This window comes from Protomyctophum bolini (assembly GCF_963924005.1).
Source record: "Protomyctophum bolini genome assembly, chromosome: 17".
Classification (NCBI taxonomy): Eukaryota; Metazoa; Chordata; class Actinopteri; order Myctophiformes; family Myctophidae; genus Protomyctophum; species Protomyctophum bolini.
Window position 1 is genome coordinate 25,230,190 of NC_137878.1, and position 17,515 is coordinate 25,247,704.

At 42.5% G+C, this 17,515-nt stretch overlaps 1 protein-coding gene across 5 annotated transcripts in view; it reads right to left on the reverse strand.

The window, feature by feature from the left end:
• The window catches only part of epb41a (erythrocyte membrane protein band 4.1a), a 67,769-nt gene extending 50,721 nt beyond the window's left edge, over nucleotides 1-17,048 (reverse strand). For all 5 annotated transcript variants that reach the window (XM_080788099.1, XM_080788098.1, XM_080788097.1 and 2 more), the window contains exon 1: nucleotides 17,027-17,048. In XM_080788099.1, coding sequence (XP_080644225.1) covers nucleotides 17,027-17,033 — 7 coding nt within the window. In that variant the 5' untranslated portion in view covers nucleotides 17,034-17,048. The remainder of the gene's footprint in view (nucleotides 1-17,026) is intronic.
• Nucleotides 17,049-17,515: the final 467 nt, after the last annotated feature.

The following is a 17,515-nucleotide window of genomic DNA, read 5'->3' on the forward strand; positions in this document are numbered from 1 at the left end:
ACCTGCAACAACACTGTGTGTTGAGCAGAGCTGGCACCAGCCGGAGAAATGCTGACAGAGCAACAAAACAAAAAGACGAGGCGAGGCGAGACGTGACGTGGGCACCGACCAGACCTCCAGGTGTACTAACCCATTTAGACCCCACCACGATTCTACAAATGTCTTCTAAATCCTGACACTTTTCTGAAAACCCATGTTTCTATGTCAGTGATTCTCAAACAGGACCCCCAGAAATATATGTAATTGGCCACCGACCCCCATCTGAAAATATGTAGTTCCAGGAATCTCCCCCCCCCCCCCACCCCCACAGATCTACAAGCTCATAGCGTGGCACCGAGTGCCGCGATATGAGCTTGTAGATCTGCTATTTTTCAATAGCTAAATTATAACAATGCTTAAAACACCAAAAAGGGGTTAGCGTTCAGAATGGGCTAACTGTACAGGAGGACTGATGACATTGTGTAATCACGCTTAGCAAACACAGAGTACCACTGACTCAACAGTGTGCAGTCAGTGTGCAGCACACAGCAGCAGGTGATCTATGGATCAAACCTTTAGTTTCCATAGCCTCTGGCTTGCGGATCCTCTACTGCAAAGTGTCTTTTAGAAAATAGAGAAAATAAGCAAATGTACTACAAGCTCACAGCACCAGCGTCGACTAATATTATGACGAAAAATATTCAGGGACTACCTTTTTTTCACTGACAAAAACTACATAAAAACTAAATAAAAACTAAGCCATGATGAACTGCACCGCGGTGTCTGAGACCAGAGCTGGCTGAGAGGAAGCAGTGAAAGGTCCTGAAAGATACATAATGTCAAGGGTGCTTTCACACCCAATGTTCGCTTAGAAGGTCTGGAGGATCAAGGACCAAATGTTTAAATAGTTGCATTTTGATTCTGGCCCCGGTTAGCCTTCACACAGGACTTTGTTATAAATATGTAAACAAATGACACATGGCCAGGCCATATCTACTGACAGTGACGGAACAGCCTAGGCTATTTATGGAAAATTACTTCACTACAACAGAAGCGTGTTGTGATTATACATTTTTTGTATTTCAGATAATAACAACAGTGAAAACTGTATACTATGTGGACATTTCACAGACGCTTTTTATTTAAAAGTAAGTGGAAAAAACATTCCTTATGAGTTATCGTATCGTCATCTATTCTATAACATTATTGAGTCATCCTCAATAATAATATGGTCTGACCCAGCACTCTTTCTCTATATATATAGATTTAGCACAGAGCATTGTGTTTTGACTCAAAACACAGTCTACACTACAGTGTCACCCGCAGTTTTGTCAACTGGCCCCCCAGTGCCTTGCCATTTTCCTAATGTGCCCCTCAGGGTTGAGTATCCCTTCTCTATCCCCACTAATGAGAGTGTTGTTGACTTACGCATGACTCTTGGCTGTGCATTTATTGTAAATAATTATTGATTGAAAACAAACACACAAGACACCCTGCAAGCCTGCATACAGTACATCTCCTCCCCAATACATATTTGCGTATTTGCCTATTTGCTTTCCTTCTAGATCCCCTTCTGGCCTATTCCTTCTTCCAACTGTGCATGTTAAGAAAGATTAAACAATGAGATGCATTTGTTGGGCCGGGGAAAGAAGGAGAAACAACAACAACAACACTGAAGCATATCTAAATGTCTAAACGCCTGCTAGATTGTAACTCAGAGTTCAGAGTGCTGAAAGTGAGCTTAAGGATTGAAAAGCAGCTTTAAAATTAATCGGGCCTGCCTGCGTGGGATTACATCTGGTCCTCCTCTGTGCTGATGTGGAGGCTGAAAACAGCTGGATGTGTCCATCAGTCACCCTGGGTATAGGCCCCTCCTCCCTCTCGTCTCCGACAGTGGTGGAAATATTAGTCAAATATTTTACCCCCTTTTGGTTGTTTTTTAAGCATTATGTTATACTTTTAGCTATTGAAAAATAGCAGATCTACGAGCTTGTAGATCTGCTATTCTTTTAAAGAATCGTAAAAATGTGGCGCAAATCTTTGAATATGTATTCTTTCAGAGCGAACGTTTTTAACTCATATGTTTGCTTCGGGGGGGTCAGATGGTGGTCGGCAGCCAATTACATATCATTATTTGGGGGTCCTTGACATGAAATAGTCTGAGAACCACTGACATAGAAACATGAGGTTTTTCATAAAACTGTCAGAAGATATTTGTAGAATCGACCTCAAAAGTATCAGTACTGCAATGAAAATACTCTGTTACAGGTAAATGTCAAATAAAATGTCTGGAATTGAAAATGTACTTGAGTAAAAGTATAAAAAAGGTTTGGCATCAAAATGTACTTGAAGCACCAAAAGTAAAAGTACCGGTACTCATTATGCAGAAATTATGTCCCATTTCACACGTTTTCAAAAGGTCTTTTGAAAATAGCAGATCTACAAGCTCGTAGCAGCTAAAGCATAACATAATGCAGTACAGGACAGTACATAAGTACATGTACTTAATAGTTACTTTCCACCACTGGTACCACAAGGACACGCCCCCCATCAAGCAACTACCAGTGTTGATTTCGTTGACTAAAACTATGACTATTTTTTTTTTAAATAGCCAATCTACAAGCTCACAACGCGCCGCAGCGCGACACGTTGTGAGCTTGTAGATCGGCCATTTTCAGCGTAAAAGTGTAAAATCAGCCATCAAGGCCCGCCAAATTGACGCTAAACCTGTAGATTTAGTCGATTGAAATCGCATGACATTTAGACTAAAACTAGACTAACACTAAAACATTCCAGGTGACCAAAATATGACTCAAACTAAATGAAGTTTCATTCCACCGACTATGGACTAAAACTGCTGCCCAAAAACGACACTGGCAACCACACCCCATCCATCCCCGACCGTCAGAGCCAGCAAAGTGACCCAGAAAATGCCAGGTTGGTCTGACCCAAATTCAATAATTCACGCGTCGCTCCAATCAGAGCCATCTAAGAGTTACTATATTGAGGGGGCAGAAACCGAGCGCTCGCGCGCTGTTCATGCAGCCTGAACTGAGATAAGCTGGAGTTGGAAATAAGAGCTATTTTAAGCATGTGTGCAACATGACAACTGTTTTAAAGTATCGTACAGTAACAACTAAAGTCTCTTTAATGTTTATGTTGTACTATTACTACAAAACAATCTAGAATAAAGGATTTTAAGATCATTAAAGCTGGGCTGTTGCTTCCGGTCCAGGACTTGTCCCAGTTGGTTGTCCCCATTCTCAATAGAAGTCTATGTAGGAGAGCCGCCATTGGACTGAAGCCCCATGAAGTGAATGCAGTTTGCGTAACTCTGTCTATATCTAAGGCTCTCGTCTGACCCAAATTCAATAAGAGGCTGGCAGGGAATATTTTTGGAAGCAAAGCAAAGATTTGAGTAAAAAACATTAGCTCTGAAAGAATATTATATTCAAAGATTTGCAGCCAGGCAAATAAGTGTGTGTGTGTGTGTGTGTGTGTGTGTGTGTGTGTGTGTGTGTGTGTGTGTGTGTGTGTGTGTGTGTGTGTGTGTGTGTGTGTGAGAGAGAGGTTCCAAAGAAAGGGAACCACAGCAAGAAAACAAACAACCCAGGCAATCTTTTTAAATACAAGCACCCAAAGTTTGGTATGATTTTTGAATCTCTGGACCCTCATAACTGTAGGTCCAAAGTACACTCTCAAATGGTGGTCAAATGCGGAAGTGCAACCGAGCGCTCAATGTTAAAGCCCAGCTGCACGGGGTTTCCCTGTCATGAATCCACGGGTCCACCTGCAGTCCCTCCTCTTAACACTAGGGCCGAGCGCCTCAACGTTGGAGAGCCTCACTGGGGCCTTGGTAAGAACCAGTGGCTTAGCTGAAGGAGGATATGTGAGGCCCAAAAGGTGATGCACACTGGACCAGTTTTTCCGTCGGTTTTCTGAAAACCGTGTCCAGTGTGCAGGGACCTTAACCCATTCTGAACGGTAACCCGTTTTGGTGTTTTAGTCTATTTTTTATGTTTTTAATTATTATTATTAAAAAACGTTTTTTTTTTTCTCAGTAATCTCACGAAGACATCAAAGAAAAATCAAATAAATTCCATAAATCATAAGTCAAGTAGTGGAAAATAGACGATCTACAAAAGCAAACTTCTAATTCCCTTTTTGGGTCTCCACCTGAAAAGTCTGGGAACCAGACTGCTCCAACGCTCCGACGCTGGCATCGAGACAAAAGTGACGGCATAAAATAAATGCTTCTTCCACTTCCACCCTATAAGTTCAGCCGCTCCCCTGCACTTATATTAATGTTCCACCCCCCACCCAGGGGCATGCTGGGTAGAGACGGGTCGCTATGGCTACAGCATTACATCCTAGACATGAAAAGGTCACCCACAAGACAGCCGTAAACCCAGAGGCGGAACAGAAGCACTCAGATCTCAGACGCATCCTTTTCTTCTCCAGACACTTTCCTCAGAGTCAATAATCGCCTTCATTCTCTCCTTCTTCAGCCTATACCAGTGGTTCCCAAAGTGGGGACCGGGGACCCCCAGGGGTCCATGAGGGAGTTCCAGGGGGTCCCGCAGCTAAATGATAATTTGGAACCAAATGGATCCTTATGGGTCTGTAACTCTGAGAGTGTACATTTGGTTCCATTTGTATGCTCCATTTTGAGTTAAATTAGCATTGATTTTACAATATAAATTGGGTGTCCCAGAGATAGAAATGGTATTAAATGGGGGTCCGTATAGACAAATGCATGTCAAACTGCCTCGTCTGAAGTGAGTGGTACTGTACTGTACTGTACTGTACTCCTCCCTGGAGTGCGTGCGTGCGTGTGTAGCACAGACATGTACGTACTGTACACATACACACATACATACACGTGTGTATGTGTACATACATACACACATAAACTGTAGCTCCACATAGGACTCAAAAAGGTGTCATGAGAAGTCATGTCAGAAGAAAACACAGAACAAAAGGGTGATGTCAAAGCAAGACCTAACAGGAATTAGTGTCAGTATAAGCCTCTAAGCAATGTTGTTCATTGCGAACACTGTGTTTGGCTGGAGGCGCCCAGCCAAACACACAGAGTATCGGTGCGTCATCTGCAGAATCCAATGAATCCTGTGCAGACCCACGTTCAGACAGATTGGTTGGTCGGTGGCAGTGTTGATTTCGTCGACTACAACTAACAGGAAAAACTACCTATTTTCACTGACAAAAACAACATAAAAACTGAATAAAAACTAAGCCATGATGACTAACACTATGACTAAAATATTAGGAAGGGACTAGTGGACAAGAGATCCAGTATAAGTATAAGACAAAAGTCATTTTACACTTCGTTGCATGCTGAAAATAGCCAATCTACAAGCTGACAACGCGTCACGCTTTGAGCTTGAAGAATCGGCTATTTTCAGCAAGTGTAATAACAGTCATTACGACGGCATCAAGGCCCGCCAAGATACATTCACACATCACACAATCGTATGATATTTAGTCGACTAAAACTAGACTAACATTCCGGGTGACTAAAACGTGTGAGGAAAACTAAATGAAAACTTTTCAAGAGACTAAGACTCAAACTAAAATGGAAATTTGCTGCCAAAAACAACACTGGTCGATGGGGCATATGAAACACACACGCCAAGTTCGAGACCGTTTGGTCAGACCATTTCCTTTCCAAGTTACATCCGGGACGAACAAAGATGTAGACGTTGTTTATCCCGCAGGGGTGTCTGTCTCGCTCGTGGACACACGATGCGAAGCCTGCGGAGCTAGTTCAGGCAGGCAACTCGTGAGCGCGCCTATACCTGATCAGGTGACTAGTTTCATGCACTCTTTACCTGATCAGAGAGGCTGCCTACCTGCTCATTCCTGGCTTCTCTCCTGCCTCGCGGTCGTGCGCCACCACCGCGGCTGCTGTCTGCCTGCCTGCCTCGCTCGCTGCTAACCTGCTGCTCATGAAGTTTTAGCAAATCCCACCGCCGGCGCCTCCCCAGCATCCACCTGTACACAGGCTCTGTTTCTAGATCCCCCTGCATGGGGGTCTTATTCATTCCCTGTAATTCTACTTGGCTTATAATTTGAATGTTAATGTTACAGGGAATGAACAGGGACAGAGCCCTGACGGCAATCTATGCTTCATACATCTATGCTCAATTATGCTCAATAAATATATATTCTAAATTCACTCTAAGAGTTGTCTGACTGTCCTCAACATATAGCCGAGGCTGGTAAATTGAACCCGTTTCTCTCCACCCATACACAGCTATAATAATGACTTGTCACCAAGCAAGCACACTCTTCCATACCACGCTCTTCCTCTGACTCAGACCTAATAAGGCTCTTCCTGTGATACACTTAAAAACATCACCTTGGTGGTGGTAACCAATTAAAACGCTTAAAGGGCTCCATTTTTGTCACCGCTAAAACCCTTATCCCTAAACTTCTTTGCCTTTTTTTACTATTTTGCTAAACATTTTTGAATAGTTAAAATGGCCAGTCCCAAAGCTCACAACGTGTCAATGTAGATTGGCTAGTTGAACAATTCAAAAATGTTTTTCAAAATAATGAAAAAAAAAAAAGGCAAAGAAGTTTAGGGATAAGGGGTTTAGCGGTGACGAAAATGGAGCCCCATGTTTGAGGGCAATCAGGGCATGATCCGCACAGATCCAGTGTGTGCAGTTTCTATATTTCTATATTAAACGTCGTCTTCAGTCCAGCAGCTGGGACTTTATTGTTTGGATGTGCATGCATTGCATGGTGAACTTTTTGTTAACACCCCGGGCGGTCAACCAAAGGCTTTGGTGAATGGTAAACGGTGTATTTATATATAGCGCCTTTATCCAAGGCGCTTTACATAGATTGTGCATTACATTCACCCGGTCACAGTACACAGTACACACTGATGCCGGGGGAAACCATGCAAGGCACCAACCTGCACATCAGGAGCAATTAGGGGTTCAGAGTATTGCTCAAGGACACTTCGACACTAACTCTGGGGGAGCCTGGGTTCGAATTGGGAACCTTGCGGTTACCATCCGGCCACTCTACCCCTGAGCCACCGCCTTCCCCAGGGCTTTCAACCCAACAGTAACAGGCTGGTGACACTGACCCTCTCTCTCCATAATATTACTTTCATTTTCACCTCGCCACACATGAAACGCGCGCACACACACACACACACACACACACACACACACACATGCACACACACACACACACACACGCACACTTGTGTGCACACACTCTCAAAACACACAGTCACACACTCTCTCTCTCTCTCTCTCTCTCTCTCTCAAACAAAGCCACAAGCAGCATCTCCCCAGGGTCAATGCAACTTCCTGTACTCATTACTCATTCCGTTACCCATTATTGCTTTGAATTGGAATAATCTTATCTCTTTCCGAATCGATAATATTATAAAGTAGGGCTATATATATATATATCTGCCAAATAACAGTCAGGGTTATGAATGTGTCTGACTGTCCCTCATTTGGAGGCTTGAGAGTGAAATCTAAAACTATAGCCAATTATGTCAAGAAAAATCTAATTTGCACTGGTATATATAGCCCTATATAGAACTCATTGTTAGAGATACACGAACAGACAAAGGCAGTGTTAAAAGAGAGAGAGAAAGAGAGAGAGAGAGAGAGAGAGAGAGAGAGAGAGAGAGAGAGAGAGAGAGAGAGAGAAAAGCAATAGGCCTAATGTGATTGTATAATGAATGACAGCAGGCTTATGGAAATATTGATTGAAGAAGCAATAATATGCTACTTAAGTTCCAATGTACCTATAAGCTTCGTCTGTTGTGTTGTCCTGGTGGCAACAATGACATCAAAAAGCGCTGCTACTGACTAATACACACACACACACACACACACACTGCGCACATTATTTATTTATTTTAATCAGTAGGCAAATTGTTTGCGTCCGCGCAATTTATACCAATGCACCAGACCAGATCTAGCAATAAGCGCCAGTACTGTTTAACATATATAGCGTTCTTTTGTTGGGTTTGTTTCTGCTCGCTATAGATTCACTGTTGATAGCCAATATGATCTAGTGAATAAAGATTCCTTCATCATTCATATCATACCAAATATATATATAAATCTTCACCGCGCACGACATATAGATGTTTACTCAAAAGATCACAGTACGGTAGCCAATATCCAAAATATCTTAGAAATATTTCTATTCGAACCTCCAACAATAAAATAAAGGGGCGGCGGTAGAAAGACGCACCTGCCGTTTTAAAGGGACTGCATGTCTGCAAATGGCGCCGAATGTACAAAAAAAATGTCAACACATTTCTCATCATCGCTGTACAATAATAACACATAACACCCATCTGGCCGCGATGGAGCGGAGCGTCATTTGTACTTACCTTATTTTGGCTCTCTATTTCATTAAGATGCAAAAACAATGAATACAATCCTTTATGGAATAAGCGTCACAGTTTCACAAAGTAGCATTAAGTCCATGTGTGTGTGTGTGTGTGTGTGTGTGTGTGTGTTATCCAATCTATCAGAAAGGGGAGGAAAAATCCATGCCTAGGTATAGTAGAGAGCTAGTGGGGGGACTCCCTTCAATGAGGCTGTGTTGTATTTATAGCAGCAGCCAATGGGCGACGTGCTGGGACCGGGCTAATCCAATCACGTTGCACAGAGCTGCTGTTCGACAGCAAGCGCCAAGGCTGCTGCACTAGGCAGCGACGTTACCAAGGAGACAGAAAATGTGTCCCCATCCCATGCAATGAAAATCTATGTGTCCATTTCCCATTGATGGAGTGAATGGAAACATATGTTCCCTTTTGGGTTTTTTTGCTTAAACATTTAGGACTGACACCAGATTCTACAAATATCTTCTAATTCATGACAGTTTGCTGAAAAACCTCATGTCAGTGGTGTTCAACCTTTTTCATGTCAAGGACACCCAGAATTATCTGTAGCCTATTTGGCCGCGGACCCCCATCTGAAAATATGTTTTTTCAGGGACCCCCCCATGCAGAATCAAACATTTGAGTAAAAAGCGTTCGCTCTGAAAATAATATATATTCAAAGATTTGCACTACATTTTCACGTAAAAAAAAGCAGATCTACAAGCTCTTAGATGAGCTTGTAGATCTGCTATTTTTCAATAGCTAAAGTATAACCATATATACAATATTTTTGAAATATTGCCCCGTCCTGAAGAGAAAGTGGATTACATTGAAACTGAGGTCTGGGTGAAATGTTACCGAATGTATAGCTTATCATGCATTTCATTTATAACAACATGCTCATTATAGTGCATAAAAGACTGTTGCACTTCTTATGTAATGCAATGCACCATGTTGCAGACCTACATTCTGCATGTCTTCCTTTCCTTCCTGCGCATCATGAAACATGCCATGGTTTGGTGGTGAACAAGTCAAGCTAGTAGAGCTCCTTAATAATAAATACCGCTCAGGCAACAAAAGCATCGTGACCTGGAGAGGATGCTATATGGTTTGCTACCACAGCCGGGAGTGTGGGTACCACTTACAATTTACAATTTAGGCATTTAGCAGACGCTCTTAATCCAGAGCGATTAAGCAAGAACAAAAAGCATGGCAATACATCACATACATAAAAAGTAGTTACTAATCATATGCAAGCTAAGAACGTAATAGTAGAATATCTATATAATGGAACTATAGCATGTATACTTTATAGTGCTATGTCTACATACAAATGCTATAAGTCTACATAAAAATGCTATCCAAGTCTACATAAAAATGTCAGGGCTATAGGGCAAGTGCTACGGGCCATGATGGAGTCTGAAGAGGTGGGTTTTCAGACTACGGTGGAAGATTGCTAAGCCAAGCTATAGCTACCGGCCAGGGCAATTGGTTGAAATGAGTTTAGAGAGATTTGAACAGGGCTTGGGTCTCTGAGGATACAACAGTGTGGTTTTAATTGGCATATCTAAGCCACTTTTAGCCATGTTGTTCTCAGGGGAGGGGAACGGTCTCCTTGAAACACAATGGATCAGTTTCTGTGCACTCAGCAATCTTTACAGTCAGGTTTGTGTTGCTTTTACCACACTATTACTAGCATGTGACAGGCAGTCAGGCACCCACCCCCACCTCTCTCTCTCATTCTCTCCCTGTCTTTCACTCTCACTCTCTCACTCTTTGATTCACAAAAACGCACACTCACACAATCCCTACAGAAACACCTCCTAGGCTCCTTCCCCCATCATAACACAAAGGCACTCATGCATTTTCAGACACTCAGCCAGCCCCCCCCCCCCCCCCCCCTCCCCTCCCCCACCTCTCTTCTGTCTTCCACCTCCCACTACCACCCTTCCGGGTGACCCCCAACAACCCCCCCGATTTAAGGAGCAGGTGCACAGCTAGACCGTCTGGTGATGTGAGATGACAACACGAGGCAGACACATTCCCTGGAGAGGAGCAGAGACAAGCAGAAGGCCACTAATACATGCACTTAACATGCACCCGAACACACACGGTTCACAAATGAGCAAGGACAAGAAGGAAAAAACATATAGTATTTCCCTAGCTCCATGCATTGCGCACACACGCTGCAGTGTGTACACTACACACGCGTGCACACACGCACGCACACACACCTCAAGCCTCACAGTTTGCCTGTGTAATACAGGCTACTCTAATCTTAATGAAATAAGATGAAACTTTCATCTTTTATCCTGTGTTTGATAAACTACTATATCTTATGAAATGTTCCAGAACAATTTGCTGCTCTCTCTCTCCCACCTCTATCGACATGTTGGATTTTGGTCTGTAGCCGAGCATGTGTTTTTTTAATTACTCAAGTAAGTCCCGTCACTTCCACTCAATTACCCCACTGCCAATATTACAATATACCTTTACCTTGGTGAAAGCATGACTGCACTAACGAGCTCGTTGAAGGCCTCTGTACAGCAGCTTTTAATGTCAATTAAGGATCCACAATTTGATATGCATTATAGGCCACAGACCCCTCTTTGATTTTGATCTCTGGGACGGTGGGATCCCAATTTACAATCCTGTAAAATCCTGTGTTACTATACAAATCTGAGATTGTATACACATGGAGCCAAATTCGTACTCTCTCTGAGACTTGTAAGGGTCCACTTGGCTCCTAACTATCAATCATTTAGCTGAGGACCCTCTGGAACCCCTCCCCCCCAAAGGACCCCTGGGGGTCCCCAATCCCCACACCGAGAACCAGTGCTGTGCACTACACAGATAATAGTAATAACATTAGTTGTCACGATTCACCCCAAAACAGATTATTCACACAGCACTTTTAGTGTGGTGCTATTTTCACATAATTATACTCTCTATACTCTGGTTACTTACTACTTTATGAAATCACTGTGTTGACCGAAACTCAATAAAGTTCAGGTTAGGTCAGACAATGTGAACCAATGTGGACCAGATGTGGATCACACAACAGAGTAGCAGTGTTGTTTTTGTCGACTAAAACTACGACTAAGCTATTATGACTAAAACTAAGCTAAATGTATTGACAAATTTGTCAACAGATAGAAACTAGACTAACATGTTAGGAAGGGACTAGTGGACAAGAGATCCAGTATAAGTCATTTTACACTTGGTTGCATGCTGATGCTGAAAATAGCAGATCTACAAGCTCACAACGCGTCGCGTTGTGAGCTTGTAGATCGGCTAGTGTAAAATGAGCCATTACGACGGCATCGAGGCCCGCTGACTAAATGAACTGCAGATTTAGTCGACTAAAATCTTTTGACATTTAGTCGACTAAAACTAGACTATTACATTAAAACATTCCAGGTGACTAAAATTTGACTAAAACTAAATTAAGTTTTATTCCAAAGACTATGACTAAACTAAAACAGAAATTTGCTGCCAAAAACAACACTGCAGAGTAGTCATGACGCCTCAGTCCATAGTGAGGTTTATACAAGGCTGTCATGGCTGAGAGGAGACCAGGGGGGGGGGGATCAGTTACACCCCTGAGGTGCCAATTAGTACCCCTCTTCTACAGAGAACCCCCCCCCCCCCCTATAGGGTTCATGCCATTTACTGCAATCTTGCACTTGCACTAAATTGTAAATTGTCATCTACTATACTAAAAGGATCATCTTAGATGTACAGTAGATGTACTGGCCTATGTTCATGCCTATATATTTATTATTTCTGTTTATATTTAGTTTATTGTGTATTTTGCCCTGCTACTAGAAGATTAGGACTTTGGTGATGTGTTGTATTTCTTTTATAGGTACTTTGAGGTGTATTATGGATGTTTTATTTGCCGTTCCAAAATGTGGCATTTATGATTTAGTGTTGAAATGTATTTTTATTTCTGCCTCTTGGCCAGTTCCCCACTTGTAAAAGAGACTCAGTCTCAATGTGTTTTTACTGGTTATATAAAGGTTAAATTAAAATTAAAAAAATAATTATGTATGCATGCAAAACATTTGTGTAAGCATGCATACTAATTCAATGATGATTGTGTTCATGGGGTTTGTCTTTATTTAATCACAGAGGGTTGGTAGTGTTCCGCATGCATCACTGTGCATTGTGTAAACATTAGATACACACATGGGATCGGTTGAAGAGCTGAACGCTAGCTCATTATGAATACACTGGAAAAACAAACAATCACTAACCCAGAAACTCTAGCTTTAACCCTTAATATATTGTTTTCATTTTACATACTACTACATACAGTACTACGTACATACCTGTACATATCACTGTTTTTAGACATTACTATTTAATAAACTATGCCGTTGGCTTCACAGGAAACTGGGAGAAAGATGAGGAGTGACAAGCAGAAAAGACAAGTCGGGATGGGAACTCAAACCCGCAACGCGTTGCATTGTAGCGGCTATAGGTGCACGGACCACTGGCATAGCAGTCCGGGCCTAACACAAATCACAAAATATTTTTGTGATTTTTGTGACTCTGCGGACAAAATCTGGGGAGTCCTTGTCATGAAAATGTTTAAAAACCACTGGTTTAAACATTGGCCATGGCTCAGCGGTCCAGGCACTGGCAGTGTGCCACAGGCAGGTCCCCCCCCCCCCATCTCTCTCCCCATTTACAAAAATAATAAATGAAAAGGGGAAAGACAGAAGAAAAACAATAAACAAGCCAAAATAAGCCAACTACACTACTATCACATAATAAGCAGACTGACTGATCTCCTCTGATCTCACTGCAGGGTCTCCACCATGTGTAGACGTTCCATGATGCTGATGGCGCTAATCCCATCATGTATGGCTCGGAGACCACCTGTTCATCCATTTCTGATTCTTTAACCCTCTGCTGCTGCCTGCTGGACAGACTCACAACTACAGCTCACACATCACGCCATGGCTCTGCTCTTTCCATTTTCCTTCCCCAGGGCCCATAGGAGTTACTGACAGTTTTCCGTCCTACCATCCAGGCTGCCCTTCACCTGGTGTCCATGGAATTATAGCTGTCTAGGCAGTGACTAGTTAATCATATAGTAGAATGGATAGCAAGCAGAGAAGAGAAGAGTACTGCAGAGGCAGACAACCCGCAACACTCCAAGTTAGAGAAAATCCTTCTAGGTGCAAGGCTCGATAATGCATAATAGAAAATGCCAGCACTCAATATAATGTCCTTTTTCCACATGATTTTATTTACCTCTGACGAGCAGACAACGTACGCGTTTCAGCCTAGTCGGAACGCGTACGTTGTCTGCTCGTCAGAGGTAAATAAAATCATGTGGAAAAAGGACATTTCCACTGGGAACAATTATTGTTCTGATCTAGTCAGTCAGGCTGGGGCCAGCCAGGATGAAGTGAGTGAGGGGGCAGTTAAAAATGGTGAGGGGTCAAATGTTGTTATGTAATTAAACAGTAGGTTATCATCCTGCTAACCTATTTCTGCACTCGTCATCCTGCAGGGGGCTATATAGTGAATTGATGTATGATATATACTGTATGTAGGACGTGCTACTTTGCAATTCTGCTCATTATCCAATGCAATACACAGAACACAACATCCCTTGACTCATACAACAGGAGCTTTCCATGTCTCTAAGAAGTAACAGGCAGGCACGTACAGTAGGCATGCAGAAAGTTCCTCTGTTAGTGCCCACAAAGAGTGAGTTCAGATCAGTAAACTCATGTCCAGATTTCACTCTGATGTCTTTGTGAATTAAGGGACAGTATGTGCTGTTCATTTTGTAAACCAGTCTCACATTGACACATACACACACACAGCTCAGGTGGTACAGTATGCAACTCCACCTCCCCATTTCCATGAGCGGACTCGATGTAAGATGTGCTGCTATAGAGCGTCGCAGTCCCTCCCCCTTTCAGAACAACGAACGGCCCAGGAAATGAAAACGCAATGCATTTCCCCATAGGCAGTTCTTATTTAATTTGTTTAAAGACCTTTTAAGCGTTGTATAAAGCCAACTCTTGTCGTGACAAATCACGACAACACACAGAATTCTTCGGGCCAAACATAAGAATTAGAAAGTAGAAAAAAACGGCAGGTTACAACACTTTTTTTGTTGTTTTTCTTCTTTGTAATTATTTGTTTGGTCCAAAATATTGTGTGTGTTGTCATGATTTGTCACGACAAGAGTTGGCTTCGTACGACGCTTAAAAGGCAGTTATCAGTTATGATTGATTCCTTTCTAACCACTGACAGAACAATCTACAAAAAGATCTGCTATAAATCAACAAAACAACCAACTTTATGAATGATTCTAAGCACTGAGAGATGACTGATTAACAATATTAATAGCCAACAGAATCAGAGTCATCAAGTAATAAAAGACAGATGTGTTTTGTCTCCCTTTTCTAGTCTCTTGATTAGTTTTTGTGTTTTTGTATGTTTTTGCTATTTTTTCAATCTGTGATTTACTGAATATACGTTCCTGAAATGCCTGTAAACCAAATATCATAATAAACAGATTTTCTTTTATAAAAGACGATGATCAGATGGTTCACGATCTCTCTCTCATTCTGTCTCTTGTTGACTGAAACTTTACTTTCCTGCTACACTGGAAAAAGCACTATATGGGAAAGTTCAATTCACAACCACAAAAAGCAAGCATGACTGAACCGAAGTGATGTGTTCTGTTTAACTCTCCTATGCTCCATTCAGTACCGGGGACAGCACCGCGCTGCATATAACCTGAACGGATCCGTCTCCTTCCTCTCCAACATGCCAAACCAGCAGAAAAATAAACCTGGTGTCTTTTGCAACTTTTTAATAGGGGTACTGTGTACATAAAACTAAACCTCAGTACTTATGCCCCTTGAGTTGTAATCCGGACACATTGGCTGCATAATTGAAAAATAACAAAAATAATAATGGACAATATATGGGTTTGGCTCAACTAAACAAAAGCACTTAAACAAAGTGTAATTAATTACGTGTGAGGAAAGAAGCAGCCGTGTGAGACTAAAGCAATCAGCGGAACAAATGAGGCTATCAAGCATGAGGCCTTCACAACCAACAAACAAAAGCGATAGTTCAAAATAATACCGCAGTGCAACAGCAATACAAACTCAAGCATCTTGTCTCACTAGACTCTAGAGAGTTCTCCTAACGTCATTTAACACAGGTCACAGAGTGTTCTGTGGAGATAAAGACAGTCACACGTGGTGGCGTGACTGCATGGCGTCTTTCCATAACCACACAACATCATGACAACTTCTTCAGTTTATATAGTTTGTTATAGCATTGCAATTTGCTGCAGCTTGGAACATTTTAACCCATTTTGGGGCAGGAACCTCGGCTTTTGGTGTTTTAACCATTATTTTAAACTTTAGCTGTTGAAAAATAGCAGATCTACAAGCTGAAAAGCTGTCATGATTTAGAAGGCATTTGTAGAATCGTCCTCAGGTCTAAATGGGTTAAAAACAGATGGCCATCGTGAGCTGTAACAGTATCTGTACAGCTCATTTTCCAAGATGGTACTCCGCATTTTAGTTGGAGTTTGATCTCAATAACCCCATGGCTATTTATCAGTGGGGCTCAGTGTGCCTAGAGTCCAAACGCTGCCTGACAGGAGTGATAAGTTGCTGTGAACCCACAGACACCGTCTGGGCTGAAGCGGTTTAGAGCCGCAGCAGAAAGACACCAGACAGACATATCATCTCCAAACAAACTCACAGTCTCCAGCTAAACACAACACGGGCCAGACGATTCAGCATAACCTGATTATGAATCCCTCTCAGTCCTCGCCACCAGAGGGCAACGTGAAGAAGAGTGCTAATTTGTGGTCCAAATTATGATGGGGAGCATCAAGGAAAAACATCTGCATTGGTTTAGGTTAAGTTGATATATTGTCTTTATTCCGATGGAAATATGAAGCTTCATGGTGATGTCACAGGCAGCACTCATCCACTCGGATGTACTGTATTTTAGGTACAGTATAGTGTAGTGTTGTATGTTAAACAATTGAAGATCCCCGTTTCCATTGTGAAGCAGGTATAATTATAAATATAATATATATAATCTAAAGTCCCGAGTCCACCTCAGCACAGACTGTGTAGTGTGTAAGTAGACTCCCTCTCTAGATACATCACACTTGTTCTCCCTATCCTCTCCATCTTTCTCTCTCTTTCCTAAATCTTGTGTACTTTCTTCCTCTCTCCCTCTCCCTCTAGTCTTCACCCCCCCCCCCCCCCTCTCTCTCTCTCTCTCTCTCTCTCTCTCTCCATACACAAACACACAGGATGGTAGATTTCTGTTGACGATTGCTCTCACGAAAACTTCCCAGCAGACGTAATAATACAAATCAGACCCGTCTGAAGTGACTGGTACTGTACTGTACTGTACTGTACTGTACTGTACTGTACTGTACTGTACTGTACTGTACTGTACTGTACTGTACTGTACAAGCTCTCCTCCCTGGCCTCGCGATATGTCTGTGTGTTAGGCTGCACAACAGTGACACTTGGTGGTGACAATATGCAACTTCTGTGCTCGGACACAGGGACACAGGGACACACAGTACACACACAAATAGCCGTCTATAGCAGTGGTTGCACCACTCAAAAACAGGGTACTCACCAAACATCAGGGGGTCCCCGGCAGCCGGTATGGACAGGCATGGACAGTTGGACACACATCCAGGTCACACAGTGGCATGAGGGAAGAGCAGAAACACTGTTAGCATTGTGCACAGTTTGGTCAAAGTGTGAGAAGCATCAAACTGATCAAAACTATGAACTTAACACACTAACACAGGTGTTAAATGAGGACGTTCATGTGTGCGTGTGTGTGTGTGTGTGTGTGTGTGTGTGTGTGTGTGTGTGTGTGTGTGTGTGTGTGTGTTCTTCGTACTTCACAAAGTTCCCTGATGACTGTGTGCGAGGGCTGCTTAAGACAGAAAAGACAGATACTGTTAATGAGATATTCCTGCCACGACGATTGCGCACACCAAGCTCAAGTCCCATCTCGTTAGAGGATCTAACTTTAACCTGCTTAATCACGTTGCAAAGAAGACAAGAAGCTTGTGGGACAACCTCACTATAAATATACTGAACTTTCACACTCCTC